This window comes from Aquarana catesbeiana, linkage group LG06, assembly GCF_042186555.1.
Source record: "Aquarana catesbeiana isolate 2022-GZ linkage group LG06, ASM4218655v1, whole genome shotgun sequence".
Classification (NCBI taxonomy): Eukaryota; Metazoa; Chordata; class Amphibia; order Anura; family Ranidae; genus Aquarana; species Aquarana catesbeiana.
Window position 1 is genome coordinate 250,667,649 of NC_133329.1, and position 24,238 is coordinate 250,691,886.

The following is a 24,238-nucleotide window of genomic DNA, read 5'->3' on the forward strand; positions in this document are numbered from 1 at the left end:
GATGGTTGTAGAAGGGGGGTGGGGGGGAGAGAGGGGTATGGCATTGGTATTTGGTAGGGGAGGGAAAGGGGACGGGGGAAAAGGGAAGGGAAAAGGGGAAGGGGAAGGGAAAAGGGGGGAAAAGGGAAAAGGGAAAAGGGGGGAAAAGGGAAAAGGTGGAAAAGGGAAAAGGGAAAAGGTGGAAAAGGGAAAAGGGGGAAAAGAAAGAAAGAAAGAGACAGAGAGAAAGAAAGAGACAGTGAGAAAGAAAGAGACAGAGAGAAAGAAAGAGACAGAGAGAAAGAAAGAGACAGAAAGAGACAGAGAGAAAGAGAGACAGAAAGAGACAGAGAGAAAGAAAGAGACAGAGAGAAAGAAAGAGACAGAGAGAAAGAAAGAGACAGAAAGAGACAGAGAGAAAGAAAGAGACAGAGAGAAAGAAAGAGACAGAGAGAAAGAAAGAGACAGAAAGAGACAGAGAGAAAGAAAGAGACAGAAAGAGACAGAGAGAAAGAAAGAGAAAGAAAGAGACAGAGAGAAAGAAAGAGACAGAAAGAGACAGAGAGAAAGAAAGACAGAAAGAGACAGAGAGAAAGAAAGAGACAGAGAGAAAGAAAGAGACAGAAAGAGACAGAGAGAAAGAAAGAGACAGAGAGAAAGAAAGAGACAGAGAGAAAGAAAGACAGAAAGAGACAGAGAGAAAGAAAGACAGAAAGAGACAGAGAGAAAGAAAGAGACAGAAAGAGACAGAGAGAAAGAAAGAGACAGAAAGAGACAGAGAGAAAGAAAGAGACAGAAAGAGACAGAGACAGAAAGAGACAGAGAGAAAGAAAGAGACAGAGAGAAAGAAAGAGACAGAAAGAGACAGAGAGAAAGAGACAGAGAGAAAGAAAGAGACAGAGAGAAAGAAAGAGACAGAAAGAGACAGAGAGAAAGAAAGAGACAGAGAGAAAGAAAGAGACAGAAAGAGAAAGAAAGAGACAGAAAGAGACAGAAAGAGACAGAGAGAAAGAAAGAGACAGAAAGAGACAGAGACAGAAAGAGACAGAGAGAAAGAAAGAGACAGAGACAGAGAGAAAGAAAGAGAGAGAGAGAGAAAGAGAGAGACAGATAGAAAGAAAGAGAGAGAAAGAGAGAGAGAGAGAGAGAGAAAGAGAGAAGTTCTCCTCCTTTCATTCTCTCTCTCCATCTTTCCTTCTCTCTGAGAAGGAAAGAAAGAGGGAGAGAGAAAGAAGGAAGGAAAGAGGGAGCGAGAAAGAAGGAAGGAAAGAGGGAAAGGGGAAGAGGGGAAGAGGGAAAGGGGAAGAGGGCCTTAAAGGGAAAGGGTAGGGGGAGCGGGAAGGGGAGTAGAGGGACTAGGGGAGAGGGCGAGACTGGGAGGGGAGACAGAGACTGGGCCGAGGCTTGGTTGGCAATTGGCATCAGTTGTTTGGAACTTTTAGTATTTGGCTGAGGGTTAAAGTAACCCCTACTTTTTTAAAAAAAAAAATTTTAAATCTTTTTTTGACAATCTTCAAAAATCAAAATCTCAGTGGCAGACACTGACAGTGACAGTGCTGTGCTATAAACAAAATATATAAAGTTAACAACACTGGTGTGTGGTCACTCAGTGGTGTGGCAGACTAACAGTGGGCTGGGCAAGGGCAGGGGCAGTGGCTGTGGCACTGGCAGACACAACAGTACATCAGCACTTCCTGGATAAAAAAAATGGGTCACTGCAAAGCGCAAGCAATGCTGCTCAGGATTTGGGAATGTGTAGATTTTTCTGTAAGAACACTAGTTGATCCACATGCTCTGGTTTGAGTGCGCTTCTTTTTGCAGTTACCACATCTCCTGCAGTGGAGAAAACCCGCTCTGCAGACACGCTTGTGCCTGGGATACACAAGTATTGCTTTGACAGCTGGGAAAGGAGGGGAAATATGACCTCATGCTCACACCACCAGTTCAAAGGGTCCTCAGTGAGAGGCAGAGGTGGGGCTTTACAATATTTTTCCATTTCCTCTTCAGCCTTGGCATAGGGGGTCTTGGGTTCTATTGTACCTTCAGTGTCAGTGAAAGACTGTCCCAGCAAACTCATGAGCAGCGATCTGGCCTTTCTTTTGGGAGGAGATGGAGAATGGTTGTCCTCGACGGGTGAACTTTCTTCTTCTTCCAGAGTTTCTTTTCTTCTTGGCAGTGGCACTTGATCCTCCTCCTCATGTGTCCTCCTAGATGTAATCTGTGTTTGAACATAAAAGAATAGGAAAAAAAATAAATAAAACACATTGTCAATTGCCTATGATTCTGATGGGGTGATGAAAAAGCACAGGAAACGGACGATGCAGTTCCTGCACCGCATCAGACTCAGAAGCGTGGCTTACACTATGTAGCAAGCTCTAGCTAGCTACTAGTTACAGTTCGTTTCAAGAAACATGATGAAATTCAAATCAATTGAATTACCTCCACAGATGCAGCCTCCTCAGTCACTCCTTTGTATATCTCCAATTTCTCCTCCTCTGTGAGGATAAAAGGCAGTCCCTTAAAGCGAGGATCCAGTGCAGAGGCTGTATGTAGGATCTTCTTCTCTGCCTCACTGCTGTACCTCTTCTGAAGATCTGTTCTGATGGCATTCTTGATCTCATGGATCATGGGTGTGCCTCCCATGGTGTCTGTCATGCTCTGGAGGAGTTGTGCATTTAGAGGGGCAATGAGAGAAACTGTTGGATTGCGCTCTTCTGACATCAGCATGGTTGCATCCTTCATTGGCTTTAATGCACGCACAGCATCCTCTGCATTTGACACATCTGTTTCGTTGAGAGTGCAGAGATCGGACTCTCCTCTTCTGACTTCTGGAGACAGCAAGGTGGCACAGACTGCAGGTTGTTGTTCTAAGAACCTCTCGACCATGTCATATGTGCTGTTCCATCTTGAAAGAATGTGGATATCCGTCGCACTCTGCCAAGAAGCCTGGAGAGTGTGGCCACTTTCAGCGCTCGCTGGGATGCAAGGTTTAGTGTATGGGCGAAGCATTTCACATGGGGGAATTTGCCAACTTGAGCTGCAACAATCATGTTTGACGCGTTGTCGGTCACAAGCACTACAGATTTATCGGACAGTTGCCATTCTTCCACAACACGAGACAGTAGCTCTGCCAGATGAGCACCTGTGTGAGACTCATAAATGGCTCTCGTTTGCAGCACATGCGACAAGATCTTCCACTCCTTAACGTAATGTGCTGTTATTGTAACATAAGACTCTGTCGTGACTGAAGTCCATGAATCACACGTTATTGCGACTCAACTTGCTTGGCTCATTGACGCAATTATCTGAGCTTTAGTTTCGTGGTAGAGTGCAGGTATAACATTTTCTGTAAAGTGACTTCGTGATGGGATCTTGTAACGCGGCTCTATCGTCTTCAACAGGTAGCGAAACCCAGTGTTCTCCACAACAGAGTAAGGGCGAAGGTCCTTAGCTATGAAAGCTGCCACAGCTTTTGTTATTCTCTTCCCCTTTTCAGAGTTGAGCGGCAAAGTTGAGAGTATTGCATCAATTCTTGGCTAAGCTGGGTCTATTGACTTGGCGGCATTGGTGGTGGTGGTGGCAGGTGTTAGCATCTCTGAGTGAAAACGGCTAGCGTGGTTTCTCATATTAGTAGTATTCCCTAGATATTTAATTTTTGTGTGACAGGCTTTACACACGGCGTATGACTTGTCCAATTCAAGCTTCCCACTTGTTTGTTCATGTTCATAAAAGCCAAAATGTGCCCAGATGTTTGCTTTTAAAAAGCTAGGTGTATTTTTTATCTCTCGGTCTTTTTGGTCTCCTTCTGCCATTTTTTTTTACTAGTCTAGCAGCAGTAGCATGCCATGTAATTGTTGTGACAGGGGTGATGACGAGAATGTTGTCTACTACAAACTCTGTCAGTATTAAAAGAAGAGGAAAAAAAAATTAAGTGATTAAACCTAAAGCCTGCCACGAGATCATCAGAAAAGTAACAAGTGTATGTAATTGTATTTGATAATGTTAAACAAATAGTTGCCACAAAATCCTTATTCTACCCCACACGCCATCACTAGCTACTCGCATCGCAGTCGCACTTAGTTGCTATCATGCTACTAGTATATGTGTTAAAAATGCCCTCATCTTATCTGTGATCTGTGCTACTGCTGCTAGCCGGCCAGTCGGCCACCATGGTCATTGGTCAGAGTAGACAATAGACATCAACTGGCACTGCACTAGTCAAGTCATTGGTCAATGGTCATTGAACAACACGTCACAAACAGCTACAAACAACATATGTCCCTGTCCTGCCAACATTCCCCCCCCCCCCCAAATGACAATGTGAATGTATGCCATTTAATTATTTCTAGTTTTATGTATTCATTGTCTTAGTGAATGATTCACATCACAACTTCATTAGTTATCTTGTTGTTTGTGTGTGTATCACTATCACTGTATATTATCATTTATTATGGTTTTGCTCATCACTGCCCCTGTGTCCCACACGTCGTGCACTGCAGCAGCATGTGTGGGGCAGTGATGAGCAAAACCATACATCATCAATCATACAAGTGAAGTTGTGATCAATCACTAAGACAAGACATTGAACATTCAATAGATTAGAGATAGACCTACAGTCATAAACCTAAACCATAATTAATTAAATGCATTGGCCATGGTCACTTAAACTCACTTTCTTTAACCCTTTCATGACTAAGCCTATTTCTCTGACATTTGGTGTTTTTTAAAAGGTCAAAATCCATATTTTTTGATAGAACATTACTTAGAAAACCCCCAAACATTATATATATTTTTTAGCAGAGAATCAATCTAGAGAATAAAATGGCGATTGTTGCACTTTATGTCACACTGTATTTAATGTATTATGCAGCGGTCTTTTAAATGCAACTTTTTTTGGGGAAAAAAAAAAAAGATAATTTCATGAATTTTAAAAAAAACGAAACAGCAAAGCTTAAGTTAGCCTAAATTTTTTGGTATAATTTGAAATATGATGTTACGCCGAGTAAATAAATAACAAACTTGTCGTGTTTTAAAATTGCGCACACTTGTAGAATGGCGACAACTACGGTATCTAAAAATATCCAAAGGCGACACTTTTTAAAAAAATAACGGTTAACACAGGTTAGAGTTACAGAGGAGGTCTGGTGCTAGAATTATAATTATTGCTCTCGCTCTGACGATCCCAGCGATACCTCACATGGGATTTGAGCACCGGTATTATGCGGGCCGGGTGCAACTTGCCGAGCCAACTTCATATATGCATTTTCTTTGCTGCGGGGCGCTCGGCGCAAAGGGGTTAACGTTTAGGAATACAGAATGGCAAGGCATTGGCAAGCAGTGCACCATCATTATTAACATTTATTATTTACATTTTACACTCCACACAATGCAATGCTTCAGAGATACAGTGGGTTACCTACCTGACCTGTGATGATGACGAGCTGAGCGCAGTGGCACTCACTGCTGGTGCTGGAGTGGGTCTCTCTCTTCTCCTTTTCTACTGCTGCGCTGCCTGTGAGTGCGGAGGACTGGAGTCTGAGGAGGAGTGGACACTGGACAGAATAACAACAAGTTTAGTGAGTGTACTTCTTCATTAATTTCATACTGTGTGTGATAGTAGTGACACTGACATGACAGTCAGTTAGTTACCTACCTGATTAATTATGATGATGGTGGTACTACTGTACTACTGGGCTGAGCTGCTGAGCAGTGTGGTACTACTAGTAGTCTGGTACTGTGTCTGTCTGGCATCGACTGGCACTCACTGCTGGTCTCTTCTTCTGCTGCTGCCTGGACTGTGAGGACAGTCACAGGACACAGTCAGTCACTAGGACAAACAAAATCAGTGCGGCCTGGTGGCTAGCTCGGGTCTCTCTCTCCCAGTCCTACTCCTCCTGTGTCCCCTGAGCGCCGAGGTGAACGAGGCCGGTCTCCCCCCCCACCGTCCGTCCCCCCCCCCCCACCGTCCGTTCCCCCCCACCATAACACTTACACTACAGCCTGCCTGAGTGCTGCTCAGCTGCACACAATTAGCAGGAGCCCACTGGTAGGAGAGGAATGCTCTGGGGGGACCGGGACGCGGAGGAGGTTGGACGGACACTTGCTGTTGTGTTGCGGCAGTCAGTCTCCTCTCTCTGAGCCGCGACACAGGGGGATGACGTCAGCGGGAGGCGGGAGTCGGGAGGAAACGGCGCGAAAGCTTCGGCTGCTTTCGGCTCCACTCGGAATGGCGCGAAAACTTCGGCTGCTTTCGGAGGCTGGGGCACGGTGCGAGGATGACGTCATCCTCCATAATCGATGCCTTAAGGCTACAGCATCGATGCCGAATCGTGGACGGCCGATTGCCGATGCATCGATTTGGCGATTAATTTCAACAGCCCTACTATTAAGCCCTCGGTCAAGGGGTGCAACATTGCCCTTATGGACAATGAAAAATACAGCCAGATGTGTACCAGAATCTTGAGTCACACTGACTGGTATCACCCTGTAAGTCCTGGTACTGTTGTACTATTAATAAGCAGTTTTATTTGCTTATTGACAATGCCTTTTACAATAATGAAATTTCCAAACAAACGCAGAACTTTGTTCGTACTCCTTTTATTGAACAGCTACCTTTTATTCCCTTCCTAAAGTTCACAAAAATGCAATAGAACCCCCAGGCAGGCCCATCATATCTGGAAATGGTGCCATCACAGAGAACCTGTCCAGATTGGTGGGTGAACACATCAGACCTTTTGTCCTTGCCCTTCCTTCCTATATTCGTGACACTATCCATCTTTTGCAAATTCTTGAGGGGGCCAGGTAGCTGAGAGTTCTATTCTAGCCACCATTGATGTAGAGGCTCTCTACATTTCGATTCCACACTCCAGGGGGTTTCATACTTCTTTCTCTTGAATTTATACTTAACCATAACATTTTTTCATTTGACGGTCAGTTTTTCCTCCAGGTACAGGTCGTGGCCATGGGCACTTATTGTGCCCCTGGCTACGCTGATCTGTACCTGGGGGAATGGGAACATGCCATTTTTGAGGATGTGGGTCCCTTTGTGTACCTGTACCACGTTGTCATGTGGCACAGGTACATAGATGACATCTTCATTGTATTGGACGGACCCAAGCATATGCTCCTGGATTGTTTGGCAGCTCTGAATCAGAATGAATTTAATTTGAAGTTTACCATGTTCTTTTATGCCTCCAGAGTCACTTTTTTGGATGTTGAGATATACAAAGATGCTACAAATATGCTCCCATGTAAACTATTCAGAAAACCCACTGCAGGCAACACCATCCTGCACTCATCCAGTTTTCATCCCAAACCTCTTGTCAACTCAATATCATATAGCCAATGTATGCGAATCAAACAAAATTGTTCCGACTATGCAGATTACAAACAGGAGGCTAACAACCTCAAACGTTGTTTGTTGGAAAGAGGTTACAGCCACAAATGTCTTAAGAAGGCATTTAACCGTGTAGATGCAAAAAATAGACATGATCTCCTATTTCCTAAGAAGGTAAAACCCTTGGAGAGTGAGAGTACCAGGATCATTACCACATATACCAATGATCACTCCAAAGTGAAATGTATTTTTGATAAACACTGGCACCTTCTAACGTCTGATCCCACTGTGGGACCTTTTGTACCCCCCGCCCCCCAGTCACCAATAGACGTACCACCTCTGTGGGTGACCTGTTAGTCAGGAGTGAGTTTCGGGGCTCCATCTGTGGAGATCCTTGTAGGCTTACTGGGACATTTCCTTGTGGATCATGTAATTACTGTAAATACATGGACTCTAGGGAGAACATACATCTACCCAATGGCAGCTCCTTTATTCCCAACATTTTGTCAATTGTCAGACGATGGGAGTAGTATATCTATTACAGTGCAGCTGTGGCTTCTATTACATAGGTAAGACCATAGAGAAACTGTGTCAAATGGTCTATCGCCACATCAGGGCCATGAAAATCAGTGACCCTGATCTCCCTCTTGGGAGACATGTGGCACAGGCCCACAGTGGTGTTTTCCCCAAGGTATCCATCCTTGTCTTAAACCGTTTAAATCCCAGCTCCAGGGGAGGAGACTTCAATAAGTCTCTCTTACAACGCGAGTTAAGATGTATATCGAATCTTAATGCTACTTCCCCATCAGGCTGTCAGGGCTGGGCTCAGCCCTTCCTTCTCTGAGCTGGTCGCTCAGCTGTCAGCTAATTGCCAGCTCCTATCTCTCCACAGTTACTCAGCTGTTGATGATATCCTGCTCGTCAGTTCTGCCTTCTTAAGCCTTCCAGTCTAGAAGATCTCTGCCTTCGCCTTGGTCAACATCACAGAAACTATCTCCTGTGATCCCGTTCAAGACTTGCTTTGCTGACATCCCTTCTGGCTCCAGATCCTGCTTGCTGTTTCACTACATTGATCCCTGACTTCTGGCTTGGCTGACTATCTGTTCCGGTCACTGAACTTTGGCTATGTTTTGAATACGTTTGTTTTTTTTACTTTTATTATTAAACAAGTGTGATTTAACTGTACTTCTGTCTCGGCCTAATTTCATGGTTTCTGACAGTAGGCGAAGGCCATGAATTCAGAAGATGCATTCAATGCACTTGTTGGTAATATTTTTTCCAGATTGGATGAACTGGATCACCACATGGATCAGTTTGCTATGGCGTTACAAACGCTCCTGAGTCGCACGGCTCACCTGGAATCTCCCACTGTGGCCACCCCGGTACAACCTATGTTGCAGGCCGACCCTGCTGATGCTCCAGTCTCTGTGCAGGCACCCGCCTCAAGTATTACCTCTATAACAGGTATGTTTGGTTCCGCTCTGCTTCCCCAGCGATTTGGGGGCGATCCAGTCCAATGCAGAGGGTTTCTCAACCAGGTTGAGATATACTTTGAGATGCTGCCCCAGGCGTTTCCCATGGACAGAAGCGAAGTAGGTTTCGTGATATCTTTGCTTTCTGAGAGAGCCTTGGCCTGGGCAAACCCTCCATGGGAGACAAAAAAATCTGTTGTCTTGAGCTGCCCTGAGTTTGTGGCTTCGTTTAAAATGGTATTTGACGTTCCCGCACACTCCGCTTCTGCTGCCAAGTGCCTCATGTCCATCGAATAGAGTACGAGAACTGTTGCCAACCATGCCTTCCGTACTCTGGCAGCAGAGGTTGCGTGGAACAATGAGGCCTTCGTGGCTACTTTTTCTCATGGTCTCTCTGATACCATCAAGGATGAGATAGCAGCCCGAAATATACCAGTGAGCTGGAGAAGTTGATCACATTTACCACCCTCATTGACTCCAGACTCAGAGAAAGACTCTCTTTTAAGAAATGCTTGCGGTAGCCTCCTGTACATTTGTCTCTGAGCTTTGCAGTCCCACCTCTGCCTCCCTTACCTCCCACGCCTCCTGGTACCGAGTCGGTCAATGAAGGTGAACCCATGCACTTGGGTTTCATGCGTCTCTCTGCGGATGAGAGAACCTTTAGGAGGAGGGAGAGATTGTGCCTTTATTGTGGCCAGGCAGGTCACTTTTTGAAGTCTTGTCCTAACCATCCAGGGAACGCCCGAACCTTGAGTTCCTGTCACGGACAGACCTTAGGTGGCGTTGTTTCGTCCCCAGTTATCCAGAAGGTAAGCCCCTGGTTCCGCTTACCCTTTCTTGGGCTGAGTCGTCCCTCGAGATACAGGCTCTAATCGACTCTAGGACTGAAGGCCTGTTCATTGATGCTGCCTTTGTATCGAAGCACTCAATTCTGCTGCAGCTGCGTGACACTCCACTTACCATTGAGGCTCTTGACGAGAAACCTCTACAGCCTGCCCATGTGACTCATGAGACAGTTCCGTTATCCGTGGCCGTAGGGGCTCTTCACTATGAGATAATCCAATTCCAAGTTATTTCCTCACCTAAATTTCCGCTGGTTATTGGTTATCCTTGGTTATAGAGGCACAACCCCCTTTTGATTGGCTCCATGCTGAGGTTCTCCCCTGGTCACCACAATGCAGTGAGACATGCTTCCAGAAGGTAGCCAAGGTCCTGTGCACCTCTTCACTCTCCTCTCTGCCGGAGGAGTACCGCGATTTTAGCAATGTCTTTCACAAATGTCAAGCCGGTAGTTTGCCTCCACACCGGCCGTATGATTTGCGCAATTGACCTTCAACCTGTTGCCATACCCCCTCGTGGCCGGGTTTACCCTTTGTCGGTCTTGGAGGATAAGGCCATGGAGGAATATGTTGCAGATGCACTTTCTCAAGGTTTCATCCGCAAATCCTCATCTTCTGCTGGTGCTGGTTTCTTCTTTGTGAAGAAGAAGGGTGGTGAACTGAGACCTTGTATTGATAATAGGGGTCTCAATCGTTTCACGATTAAGAATGCCTATCCGATTCAGTTGATTACGGAATTATTTGACCGCCTCAAGGGAGCAATGTTTTTTTACAAAGCTTGATTTGAGAGGGGCATACAATCTTGTGAGGATTAAGGAGGGCGACGAGTGGAAAACTGCGTTTTATACCAGAACAGGCCATTATAAGTACCTCGTAATGCCTTTTGGCCTTTGTAACGCCCTGGCAGTTTTCCAGGAATTTATTAACAATGTCCTCCGAGATGTGTTGCAGGTATGTGTTGTGGTTTATCTCAATGATATCCTCATATTTTCCAAATCCCTGGAGAGCCACCACACAGATGTCTGTCGTGTGCTTCAGAAACGAAGAGAGAACAATCTCTATTGTAAGCTGTAGAAGTGCGAGTTCCATCGTGAACAGGTTAAATTCCTGGGTTATGTCATTTCCATTCCTCTGCAGCGTTTCCTTGGTTTTGCCAACTATTATCGGAAGTTTATTTGTAACTTCTCATCTCTGGTCAAGCCCCTGACTGTTATGACCAGAAAGGACGGTAACCCACAGAGTTGGTCTCCGGAGTCCATTAAGGCCTTTGAGAGTCTCAAGGCTGCCTTTGTTTCTGCTCCTGTGTTGGCATATCCTAATCCTACCTTACCTTTTATCCTTTTGGTTGATGCTTCTGAGACTGGAGTTGGTGCCCTTCTGTCTCAACGTCCTACTTCTGAGAGTGCTATGCATCCTTGTGGCTACTTTTCCAAGAAATTATCACCTGCGGAGTGCAATTACGAGATTGGTGACAGAGATCTGTTAGCGATCATTTTAGCCCTGAAAGAATGGAGACATCTCCTCGAAGGTACCACTGTGCTGGTTCTCATTCTTACTGACCATAAGAATCTCACATTCTTGTCTGAGGCTAAATGCCTCTCTCCCAGAAGGGCGCGATGGGCTCTATTCTTGCGAAGTTTCAATTACATTGTCTTATTCTTACCTGGTACTAAGAATATAAGGGCTGACGCCTTGTCACGACAATTTTGTTCAACTTCCAAGTTGGAGTCGGTTCCAGTTCCTGTGATTCCTCCCGAACGTATTCTGGCTATGGTTCTCACCAATCTCACTTCTCCTTTGGGTGACAAAATTCTTGCTGCTCATGTCCATGCTCCTCCTGAGAAACCTTGTGACCGCTGCTTTGTCCCAGAGAGTCTCCATACTGCCGTGCTCCAGACTTACCACTCTCCCAAGGCTGCTGGCCACCCTGGGAAGAATCAACTCTTTTGGGCCATTTCCCAACAATTCTGGTGACCTAGTCTACGTGCTGATGTAACTGCCTTCGTAGCTGCCTGTTCCGTGTGTGCTCAGAGTAAGACTCAACGACACCTTCCAGTGGGCCTCCTACAACCCATACCCAATGTAGAGAGGCCCTGGACCCACCTATCTATGGATTTCATTGTGGAGTTACCCAACTCCCAGAGCAACACAGTTATCCTTATGGTGGTTGACCGGTTCTCAAAGAAGTTGCCCACTTCTAAGGAAATGGCTTCCATTTTTGCTCGGGAGATCTGTCGCTTACATGGGCTACCCAAAGTGATTGTCTCGGACAGGGGTAGTCAGTTTGTGTCCCGGTTCTGGTGAGCTTTTGGTGCACAGTTGAAAATTCAGCTTGCTTTCTCCTCTGCGTATCACCCGCAGTCTAATGGGGCCACAGAATGAGCTAATCAGTCCGTGGAGCAATTCCTACGTTGCTATATTTCTGACCATCATAACAACTGGTTAGACCTAGGGCAGAGTTTGCTCACAATAGTGCCTTGAATTCTGCTTCTCGTTTGTTCGTTTGTCCCCGTTTATGGCGAATCATGATTTTCAACCTTCCATGTTGCCTGACTCATTTGTTCCGCAGAGTATTCCTGCGTTAGAGGAGCATCCCCGTGGTCTTCGTTTCACTTGGGCACAAGTCCAGGAGGCTTTGCGACATGCTAATGATAGGTACAGACTCCATGCTGACCTCAGATGCCTACCTGCGCCTTCCCACCAGGTTGGGGACAGGGTTTGGCTGTCATTTCGCAACCTCAGACTTCGTGTTTCCTCACTGAAGTTCGCACCTCGGTTTATTGGGCCTTTCCGTATTCTATTCTTCGCAGGATTAACCCAGTGGCTTACGTATTAGACCTTCCTTCTAACATGCGCAAAGCCTCCTTAACTTGTGCCCAAGTGGAACGAAGACCACGGAGATATTCCTCTAACACAGGAATACTCTGCGGAACAAACGAGTCAGGCAACATGGAAGGTTGGAAGCCATAAACGCGGACAATCAGGAAGCAGAATTCAAGGCACTGTTGTGAGCAAACTCTTATCATGGTAATAGGTCTGACCAGTTGTTATGATGATCAGAAATATAGCTACGTTGGAATTGCTCCAAGGACTGATTGGCTTGTTCTGCCACCCCAGACTGCGGGAGATACACAGAGGAGAAAGCAAGCTAAATTCCCAACTGTGCACAAAAGGCTCGCCAGAACCGGGACACAAACTGACTACCCCTGTCTGAGACAATCACCTTGGGTAGCCCAGGTAAGCGAAAGATCTCCTGAGCAAAAATGGAAGCCAGTTCCTTAGAAGTGGGCAACTTCTTAAGTGGAATACAATGACATATCTTTGAGAACCGGTCAACCACCATAAAGATAACTGTATTGCCCTGGGAGTTGGGTAACTCCACAATGAAATCCATAGACAGGTGGGCCCAGGGCCTCTCTCCATTGGGTATGGGTTGTAGGAGGCCCACTGGAAGGTGTCATGGAGTCTTACTCTGAGCACACACGGAACAAGCCACCAGAATTGTTGGGAAATGGCCCAAAAGAGTTGATTCTTCCCAGGGTGGCCAGCAGCCTTGGGAGAATGGTAAGTCTGGAGCATGGCAGTACGGAGACTCTCTGGGACAAAGCAGCGGTCACAAGGTTTCTCAGGAGGAGCATGGACTTGAGCAGCAAGAATTTTGTCACCCAAAGGAGAAGTGAGACTGGTGCGAACTGTAGCCAGAATACGATCAGGAGCAATCACAGGAACAGGAACCGACTCCAACTTGGAAGTGGAGGAAAATTGTCGTGACAAGGCGTCAGCCCTTACATTCTTAGTACTGGGTAAGAATGAGACAATGTAATTGAAACTTGACAAGAAAAGAGCCCATCGCACCCTTCTAGGAGAGAGGCATTTAGCCTATGACAAGAATGTGAGATTCTTATGGTCAGTAAGAATGAGAACCGGCACAGTGGTACCTTCGAGGAGATGTCTCCATTCTTTCAGGGCTAAAATGATCGCCAACAGCTCTCTGTCACCAATCTCATAATTGCACTCCGCAGGTGACAATTTCTTGGAAAAGTAGCCACAAGGATGCATAACACTCTCAGAGGTAGGACGTTGAGACAGAAGGGCGCCAAGACCAGTCTCAGAAGCATTAACCTCAAGGATTAAAGGTAACGTAGGATCAGGATGTGCCAACACAGGAGCAGAAACAAAGGCAGCCTTGAGACTCTCAAAGGCCTTAATGGACTCCGGAGACCAACTCTGTGGGTTACCGTCCTTTCTGGTCATATCAATCAGGGGCTTGACCAGAGACGAGAAGTTACGAATAAACTTCCGATAATAGTTGGCAAAGCCCAGGAAACCCTGCAGAGGACTTAAACCCACAGGTCGGGGCCACTGTAGAACTACCGAAAATTTCTCTTGGTTCATCGAAAAACCAGCAGTGGAAATGACATAACCCAGGAATTTAACCTGTTCACGATGGAACTCGCACTTCTCCAGTTTACAATAGAGATTGTTCTCTCTTAGTTTCTGAAGCAAATGACAGACATCCGTGTGGTGGCTCTCCAGGGACTTGGAAAATATGAGGATATCATCGAGATAAACCACCACACATAACTGCAACAAATCTCGGAGGACGTCATTAATATATTCCTGGAAAACTGCTGGGGCGTTACAAAGGCCAAAAGGCATTACGAGGAAATCATAATGGCTTGTTAAACGCAGTTTTCCACTTGTCGCCCTCCTTTATCCTCACGAGATTGTATGCCCCTCTCAAATCAAGCTTTGTGAAAAACGTTGCTCCCTTGAGGCGGTCAAATAATTCCATAATCAATGGAATCGGATAGGCATTCTTAATCATGAAACGATTGAGATCCCTATAATCAATACAAGGTCTCACTTCCCCACTCTTCTTCTTCACAAAGAAGAAACCAGCACCAGCAGGAGATGAGGATTTGCCGATGAAACCTCGAGAAAGTATCCTTCAAGATCGACAAAGGGTAAACCCGGCCATGAGGGGGTATGGCACCAGGTTGAAGGTCAATTACGCAATCATACAGCCGATGTGGAGGCAAACTACCGGCTTGACCTTTGTCAAAGACATCGCTAAAATCGCAGTACTCCTCCAGCAGGGAGGAGAGTGAAGAGGTGCACAGGACCTTGGCTACCTTCTGGAAGCATGTCTCACTTCATTGTGGTGACCAGGAGAGAACCTCAGCACGGAGCTAATCAAAAGAGGGGTTGTGCCTCTGTAACCAAGGACAACCAATAGCCAGTGGAAACTTAGGTGAGGAAATAACTTGAAATTGGATTATCTCATGGTGAAGAGCCCCTACGACCATGGACAATGGAACCGTCTCATGGGTCACATGGGCAGGTTGTAGAGGTTCCCCCGTCAAGAGCCTCAATGGCAAGTGGAGTGTCACGCAGCTGCAGCGGAATTGAGTGCTTTGATACAAAGGCAGCATCAATGAACAGGCCTGCAGCCCCAGAGTCAATTAGAGCCAGTATCTCGATGGACGACTCAGCCCAAGAAAGGGTAACTGGAACAAGGCGCTTAGCCTTCTGGATAACTGGGGAGGAAACAACGCCACCTAAGGTCTGTCCGTGACAGGACCTCAAGGTTCGGGCGATCCCTGGATGGGTAGGACAAGACTTCAAAAAGTGACCTGCCTGGCTAAAATAAAGGCACAATCTCTCCCTTCTCCTAAAGGTTCTCTCATCCGCAGGGAGACGCGTGAAGCCCAAGTGCATGGGTTCACCTTCACTGACCGACTCGGTACCAGGAGGCATGGGAGGTGAGGGAGACACGGGTGGGACTGCAAAGCTCGGAGACAAATGTACAGGAGGCTTCCGCAAGCGCTCCTTAAAGAGAGTCTTTCTCTGAGTCTGGAGTCAATGAGGGTGGCAAATGTGATCAACTTCTCCAGCTCAGTGGGTATATCGCGGACTGCTATCTCATCCTTGATGGAATCCGAGAGACCATGAGAAAGAGCAACCACGAGGGCCTCATTGTTCCACGCAACCTCTGCTGCCAGAGTATGGAAATCAATGGCGTAGTCGGCAACAGTTCTCGTACTCTGTTCGATGGACATGAGGCACTTGCAGCAGAAGCGGAGCGTGCGGGAATGTCAAATACCCTTTTAAACGAAGCCAAAAACTCAGGGTAGCTCAAGACAACAGGTTTTTGCGGCTCCCATAGAGGGTTTGCCCAGGCCTAGGCTCTCTCAGAAAGCAAAGATATCACAAAACCTACTTTGCTTCTGTTCATGGGAAACGCCTGGGGCAGCATCTCAAAGTATATCTCAGCCTGGTTGAGAAACCCTCTGCATTGGACTGGATCACCCCCAAATCGTTGGGGAAGCGGAGCAGAACCAGACATACCTCTTATAGAGGTAATACTCGAGGCGGGTGCCTACACAGAGGCTGGAGCAGCAGCAGTGTCAGCCTGCAACATAGGTTGTACCGGGGCGGGCACAGTGGGAGATTCCAAGTGAGCGTGCCACTCAGGAGCGTTTTGTAACGCTATGGCAAACTGATACATGCAGTGATCCAGTTCATCCAATCTGGAAAAAATATTACCAACAAGTGGATTGACTGCATCTTCTGAATTCATGGACTTCACCGACTGTCAGAAACCATGAAATCAGGCCGAGACAGAAGTACAGTTAAATCACACTTGTTTAATAACAAAAGTAAAAAGAACAAATGTAGCCAAAACATAGCCAAAGTTCAGTAACCGGAACAGATAGTCAGCCAAGCCAGAGGTCAGGGATCAATGTAGTGCAACAGCAAGCAGGATCTGGCGCCAGAAAGGATGTCAGCAAAGCAAGTCGTAGCCTCCCTGCCGGTATTCCCGAGTGTGGCTCGGGGTTAAAATTCAGTACCATTAGCGGTAACCCCGAGCCACACTCGGGATCGCATTGCAGGATCCTGGGGCGGCTTTACTTACCTTGTCCCCGGGATCCTGCGATGTCCCCCGCAGTGTCCGAGGGCTCCGTCCTCCTCCGAAGCCTCTCCGTGCCAGGCTCCGTTCCCTGCGAGCGGCGCGACGCACGGGGGCGGAGCCTGGCAGCAAATTCAAAAAAAGTAAAAAATCATAACACATACAGTACTGTAATCTTACAGATTACAGTACTGTATGAAATGATTTCACATCCCTTTTGTCCCCAGTGCTCTGGCCCATGCCCTGCATGCAGTTTTACATGATATACACTGTTCTTTCTGCCTGGAAACTGGAGATTGTCCATAGCAACCAAAAAGTGTCCCTTTACGTCAAAAGTGGCTTTAGACCAGCTAGAAAACAGCGATAGTAAATTAGAACACTTGCAGAATTGAGCGATAGTGAATTGTGGGGAAATTTATTTTATTACTATTTTTTTTAATTTTTTTTAATTATTTATTTTTATTTATTATATTATAATTTATGTTTTTGTGTTTCAAACTTTATCATACCCGGGATATCTACTAGACTCTGGTTTGGACAGATTTAAGTGTGTTATTGTTAAGATTTACAGACCTACAATATAAAACGCCAAATTTCCATGCAAAATAATTGTACCGCTTTCAGCACCTAAAATCCGAAAGAATCATACCGCCAGGGAGGTTAAACAGAATCGCATGAGAATGTTTCTGTGATGTTGACCAAGGCGAAGGCAGAGCTCCTCTGGACTGGACGCCTTAAGTAGGCAGGACTGATGAGCAGGATATCATCAACAGCTGAGTAACTGTGGAGAGATAGGACCTGGCAATTAGCCGACAGCTGAGCAGCCAGCTCAGAGAAGGAAGGGCTGAGCCTAGCCCTGACAGGGGTAATGCTAATTTGCTGTCCCTTCAAAATAACTCACACAGCCATTAATGTCTAATCCGCTGGCGACAAAAGTGAGTACACCCCTAAGTGAAAATGTCCAAATTGGGCCCAATTAACCATTTTCCCTCCCCGGTGTCATGTGACTCATTAGTGTTACTAGATCTCAGGTGTGAATGGGGAGCAGGTGTGTTAAATTTGGTGTTATTGCTCTTACTCTCTCATACTGGTCACTGAAAGTTCAACATGGCAACATGGCACCTCGTGGCAAAGAACGCTCTGAGGATCTGAAAAAAAGAATTGTTGCTCTACATAAAGATGGCCTAGGCTATAAGAAGATTGCTAAGACCCTGAAACTGAGCTGCAGCACGGTGGCCAAGACCATACAGCGGTTTAACAGGACAGGTTCCATTTAGAAAAGACCATGGTCGACCAAAGAAGTTGAGTGCAAGTGCTCAGCATCATATCCAGAGGTTGTCTTTGTCATTGTCATTGTCATTGCTGCAGAGGTTGAAGGAGTCAGCCTCAGTGCTCAGACCATATGCCGCACGCTGCATCGAATTGGTCTGCATGGCTGTCATCCCAGAAGGAAGACTCTTCTAAAGATGATGCATAAGAAAGCCCACAAACAGTTTGCTGAAGAAGCAGACTAAGGACATGGATTACTGGAACCATGTCCTGTGGTCTGATGAGACCAAGATAAACGTATTTGGTTCAGATAGTGTCAATCGTGTGCAACCAGATGAGGAGTACAAGGACAAGTGTGTTTTGCCTACAGTCAAGCATGGTGGTGGGAGTGTCATGGTCTGGGGCTGCATGAGTGCTGCCGGCACTGGTGAGCTACAGTTCATTTGAGGGAACCATGAATGCCAATATGTATTGTGATATACTGAAGTAGAGCATGATCCCCTCCCTTCGGAGACTGGGCCACAGGGCAGTATTCCAACATAACGACCCCAAACACACCTCCAAGACGACCACTGCCATGCTAAAGAAGCTAAGGGTAAAGGTGATGGACTGGCCAAGCATGTCTCTAGACCTAAACCCTATTGAACATCTTTGGGGCATCCTCAAACGGAAGGTGGAGGAGCACAAGGTCTCTAACATCCACCAGCTCCGTGATGTCGTCATGGAGGAGTGGAAGAGGACTCCAGTGGCAACCTGTGAAGCTCTGGTGAACTCCATGCCCAAGAGGGTTAAGACAGTGCTGGAAAATAATGGCGGCCACACAAAGTATTGACACTTTGGGCCCAATTTGGACATTTTTACTTAGGGGTGTACGCACTCAGCAAATTTACAAAGTTATGCAAGCTGTACACTCACTACTATACATTTCACCAAAGTGTCATTTCTTCAGTGTTGTCACATGAAAAGATATAATAAAATATTTACATAAATGTGAGGGGTGTACTCACTTTTGTGAGATACTGTATGCTACTATTATAATTTATAAATTGTCCTGATTTATTTGAGTTACTTTTGTCTACCTTTTTCCTTCCCTTCCTCTCTTCTTTCTCTCCCCCCCCCTTCCTTTATTTTCCCCCTTTCCCCTCCTCCTTTCCCCTCCCAGTGGTGTGGCCAAGTCATCTCAATGGTATGTCTCTCAATGTTATGTTAGTTGCTAATTATTTAAATGGCATGCCTAAATATTCTCTCTGGATTATCTATGGATTTTCCATTCATTGCATTGTTTTTCCTTGTTTTTTGTCTGTTCTCCAGTAATACAGAATGCTAAAATTACTTTAGCTCTATGCAGTTACAGCAACATTTTGTTTTCTCCTTTGGGATAAACATTTTACATACATGAATAAAAGATAATCATTGTAAGCACCCCTGTTTGTAGTAAATGGTTTGTCCCAACCCTCTAACTGCTATATCTGAAGAACAGCTTGCTCTGTTAAAGGAAGTAGAAAAATAACAGAATTACTGGCTGAATCAGCAGGTGAAAATAAAGAAAAGAACCTGAAAAAAATAAAAGGAATGCGCCCACTACATCTAAGAATTGATAAGCTGCAACTTAATACATTGTTTTATTTTGGGTTTAGTTCCGCTTTAAGATAAACTTTCATTTCGTGTTGAATCTTCTCTGCCCACTATTACAAAGTGAAGAATAATCCACTGATTATTTCTGAGATACATGATGGAAATAAACCTGTAAATATGTTCTACTGTATTCAAAGTGGTATGTATGGTAGTGGTTTTTATGCCAGTTGATTAACAGTCACCCCTGGCAGGAGACAGAAAAAATCTAATAACAACAAAATCATTCTACAGTGGCAACTGTAATGCACAAACATCCAAATAAATACCACCAGATCACATGAGCCACATGTTTGAAGTAGTATATTTACATAACATATAGTAAATGTACAGTGCTAGTTCTTCAGTGCAGTAACCCATGGCAACCAATCAGAATTGAGTCAAAGTCAGACCAGGACAGGATAATTTCTCATTGGTTGTTATAAGTTACTGTTCCTTCCTATACTGTGTTATGAATTAGGAAAATGTCCCTTCCTCCAGATCTACATAATAATGTAACATAATAATAATGAATAATGTAGAATGTTTTATTATATAATCTGTAAAGGACAACTCTTGTGATTGATATGGCTGATGTATGACATTTTGTGCTGTTATAATACTGGGATCTGGAGATCAAATGCAAAAGGTAAGAAAATAATCTACAATAGTACTGCACACGGTATTTGCTGGCATCATGCACTGGGATTACTTATGTATATAAACATCAGTTCATCACAGGATGTATAAAACAAAAGAAATACCTACATTTTCTTTCTGAAAGTGTCCGAAGCACTGGAGAGCATTCAAGAATTCCACGTAAAAAATGTCTTCTTCCCTTCCAGCTAAATACAGCATGGCATAAGAACTGTCCGCACTACAGGAGCCATCTTTGTGAAGACCAGGAAGTGACATACAACCACGCTCTCTCGGGTTACTTAGCAACAGAGTAACAAGCAGGGCTGAGCATATGACTGAGGAGAATCTGCACAATTCCTGAGGACTGGAAGTGGCGGGTTTTGGTGTCTTTGGAAGAAGCTGAAGGAAGATGATAGTCTAGGTAATGTTTGGATTATGTGCATTACTGTGTCTGTTACTATAGTCCAGGGGTAGGCAACCTTTTGAGCATAGTTTGCCGAAATAAGTTTTCAAAGAAATTGAGCGTGCCGATTTTATAACAAAAAAAATGTCAACTTCACACTCTTAATCACAAAAAGGATTTTTATAAAGTAAATGCTGTAAACTACTTTAGTAGTGAGAAATTAACATCCTGCAACTCCACACCTCAGATTAGCCCCTATTCCTGCACATTCACACCTCAGATCACTGTCTCCCTTGCAAATCTGTTTCACCACTGTACCACTCTGCTCATCTGCCCCACCATTGTACCCCCTTTTCTCATCTGCCCCACCATTGTACCCCCTTTTCTCATCTGCCCCACCAATGTACCCCTTTTCTCATCTGCCCCACCAATGTACCCCTTTTCTCATCTGCCCCACCAATGTACCCCTTTTCTCATCTGCCCCACCAATGTACCCCCTTTCTCATCTGCCCCACCACTGTACCTCCATGCACATCTGCCCCACCACTGTATCCCCTGCTCTTCTCCCCCACCATTGTAACCCCCTGCTCATGGGTTCCACCTATGTACCTCCTTTCTCCTCTGCACCCCTCTGCACATCTGCCCCACCTCTGTAGCCCCCTGCTCCTCTGCCCCACTGCTGTAACCCCCTGCTCATCTGTCTCACCACTGTACCTCTTTTCTCCTCTGCCCCAACACTGAACCCCCCTGCTCATCTTTCCCACCACTGTAACCCCCTTCTCATCTGGCCCAACACTGAACCCCCCCCTGCTCATCTGTCTCACCAATGTAACCCCCTTCTCATCTGCCCCGTCACTGTACCCCCCTGATTTTCTGTCCCACCACTGAACCCCCTTCTCATCCCTCCCACCACTGTACCTCCTGCACATCTGCTCCACCACTGTACCCCCTTGCTCTTCTTTCCCACCACTGTAACCCCCCTGCTCATCTGCCCCATCAATGTACCCGCTTTTTTCATCTGCCCCACCACGGTACCTCCCTGCACATCTGCTCCACCTCCATATCCTCATGCTCTTCTGTCTCACTACTGAATCACCTTCTCATCTGTCCTAACACTGAACCCATCTGCTCATCTGCCCCACCACTGTAGCCCACTTTCTCATCTGCCCCACCAATGTACCTCCTGCACATCTGTCTCACCTCTGTTCCCCCTGCTCTCCTGCCCCACCGCTGTAACCCCCTGCTCATCTGTCCCACCAATACACCTCCTTTCACATCTGCCCCACTGCTCTACCCCCCTGTTTTTCTGTCCCACCAATGACCCCCCTTCTCATCTGCCCCAACACTGAATCCCCCTGCTCATCTGTCCCAACACTGTAACCCCCTGCTCTTCTGTCCCTCTGCTGAACCCCCTTCTCATCTCTTCCACCACTGTACCTCTCTGCACATCTGCTCCACCACTGTACCCTTTTCTCATCTATGATATGCGTGATATGCAGAGTGGTGAAAGGAAGTAGAGATGAGACACATCTACCTGTCCTGGTACACTCATCCTGCTGATCAAACTCTCGCATTCAGCCCACGTGCTTGTATGGGATGTATGTGATGTCACATACAAGCATCTGGAATGGAGGCGCAATGATGAGCTCAGGTCAGGGGCATTTTCTGAAAGCAGTGGGCCTGTGTGCAAGATCATAAGTTGGGCCCCCCACAGCTGAGAAAGTGCGGCACTCTGCGCTACAGGAAAAGTTGGGTATGATTTTCATTGCACTGAATACTGGCTGTGGGACACAGAGTGCAGGGTTCAGAAGTAAGTTACGCAAAGGTTCAGGAATAATTTCAACAAAGTTCCCAGAAGCTCAACAGTAATTCTACAAACTGTCACCTGATTGTGGTTTTCTCAATCACAGTGAAATCCCTTCTATCCAAGATTGGTAGTGGCAACCAAGTGAGTCTTATTCCTCCAGATTGTGGACGAGCTAGCGGGACTGTGATTGGCTTTAGCAGTGGCCAATCCCAGTCCTCCTCCTCCTGGAAACAAGGACCCCCCTCCCAGCAGAACTGCACCTATTCTGTTCCCCATCACAAAAGCTGACGATCGCAGCTACAGCAAAATTAGAGAACCAAACAATGTTTCCCATCTTTTACAATGTGTGGGGTGCACAGTGCCTCCCCCTCAGTGCAGGTGCGGTGTGGGGAATTCTGAAATTGGAATGCATTAGTGTCTCACTGACACTTCCCTGCGCTGCTCTGCTAATGGGGGGGGGTTGAGTACTGGCAAAAGAGGCTTCGAGTGGCGCTTGCTGCACCAGTGGCGAGAGTTGCTTACCCCTCCTACATCCAAATATCACCAAGGAGTAAATCCATACATAGGTGAGGGCTGCTTTGTAGCTCTTACTTTATTGTATAGATTTGGAACATAAATGTTCATTGGTCCCCTTGTGTACTGGTGGTTTACTAATAGTATCTGCAGCTGAACATGTCCGTTGTACCCCAGGAGCGCTTCATTCCCCTTCCAACACCGCACAGAAATGCACAAGGGGGAAATAAACGATTTGTATAAATTGTTAGCGTAACATTTAGATAAGGTCGAGTTGATGAGGACACAAACTCACGTGGTGGCACCTGTTTCACAGGTTCGCGATTGCTAAAACGTCAAATGACATTGCACTCAATATTTGATGCTTCTGCAGTAAACACAAATGTCACCCAGTGAGAAAATGACTTAGAACACCCAAACAGTCTATGTTTTCTGAAAGCAGAGGCCCTGGAGAATAAAATGTTGGTTGTTGCAATTTTTTATGTCTTACAATACTTGCACAGCCATTTATTAAACTATACAAACAAATGGCAACCACCTCAACCTATAACTAGCCTTTGCAGCAAGGAGCATATGGAAGGGCGACGCACATCAAAAACAAACAAAAATTCCCAGCTCACTTACCAGCCAGCCTGCAACAAAACCAAATTAACCCTGTCTAGCAGTTCACATTAAAAACAAGGGGTTTAGTCGCACACATTTGCAAACATATGTGTAATCCGGACAGGGTGTCCCATGCAGTGCTGGGACAAGGTCATTCGGTGCCCAGGGCGAAGATGGCAAACTGCGCCCCCCCCCCCCGGGTGTAAGAAAAAAAGCGACCATTCCCTCTGTAATGAGTCCTGCATTGATTATCAGCACAGGGCAACATGTCACTTACCACCGTCACCTGCTGCCAGATGTAGCATGTCACTTGCCACCCTCACCTGCTGCCAGATGCCACGTGTCACTTGCCACCGTCACCTGCTGCTAGATGCCACGTGTAATTCGCCACCGTCACCTGCTGCCAGATGCAACATGTCACTTACCATCGTCACCTGCTGCCAGATGCCATGTGTCATTTGCCACCGTCACCTGCTACCAGATGCAGCATGTCACTTGCCACCCTCACCTGCTGCCAGATGTCATGTGTCACTTACCACTGTCACCTCCTGCCAGATGCCATGTGTCACTTACCACTGTCACCTCCTGCCAGATGTCATGTGTCACTTGCCATCGTCACCTGCTGCCAGATGCAGTGTGTCACTTGCCATCGTCACCTGTTGCCAGATGCCACGTGTCACTTACCACTGTCACCTCCTGCCAGATGCCACGTGTCACTTACCACTGTCACCTCCTGCCAGATGTCAACATCATCACCTCCTGCCAGATGTCAACACCATCACCTCCTGCCAGATGCCATGTGTCACTTACCCCTGTCACCTCCTGCCAGATGCCACATGTCACTTACCACTGTC

The 24,238-nt window shown here is 46.2% G+C and overlaps 2 protein-coding genes across 3 annotated transcripts in view; one reads left to right on the forward strand and one right to left on the reverse strand.

Annotated features, from left to right (window-relative positions):
* Positions 1 to 20,325, reverse strand: part of LOC141146698 (UTP--glucose-1-phosphate uridylyltransferase-like) — a 90,938-nt gene extending 70,613 nt beyond the window's left edge. For both annotated transcript variants that reach the window (XM_073633178.1, XM_073633177.1), the window contains exon 1: positions 20,188 to 20,325. In XM_073633178.1, the coding sequence (XP_073489279.1) occupies positions 20,188 to 20,225 (38 nt within the window). In that variant the 5' untranslated portion in view covers positions 20,226 to 20,325. The remainder of the gene's footprint in view (positions 1 to 20,187) is intronic.
* Positions 20,326 to 20,355: 30 nt separating this feature from the next.
* Positions 20,356 to 24,238, forward strand: part of ANKAR (ankyrin and armadillo repeat containing) — a 122,863-nt gene continuing 118,980 nt past the window's right edge. The window contains exon 1 of the mRNA XM_073633179.1: positions 20,356 to 20,479. The gene's annotated coding sequence lies outside the window, so the exon portion shown is untranslated. The remainder of the gene's footprint in view (positions 20,480 to 24,238) is intronic.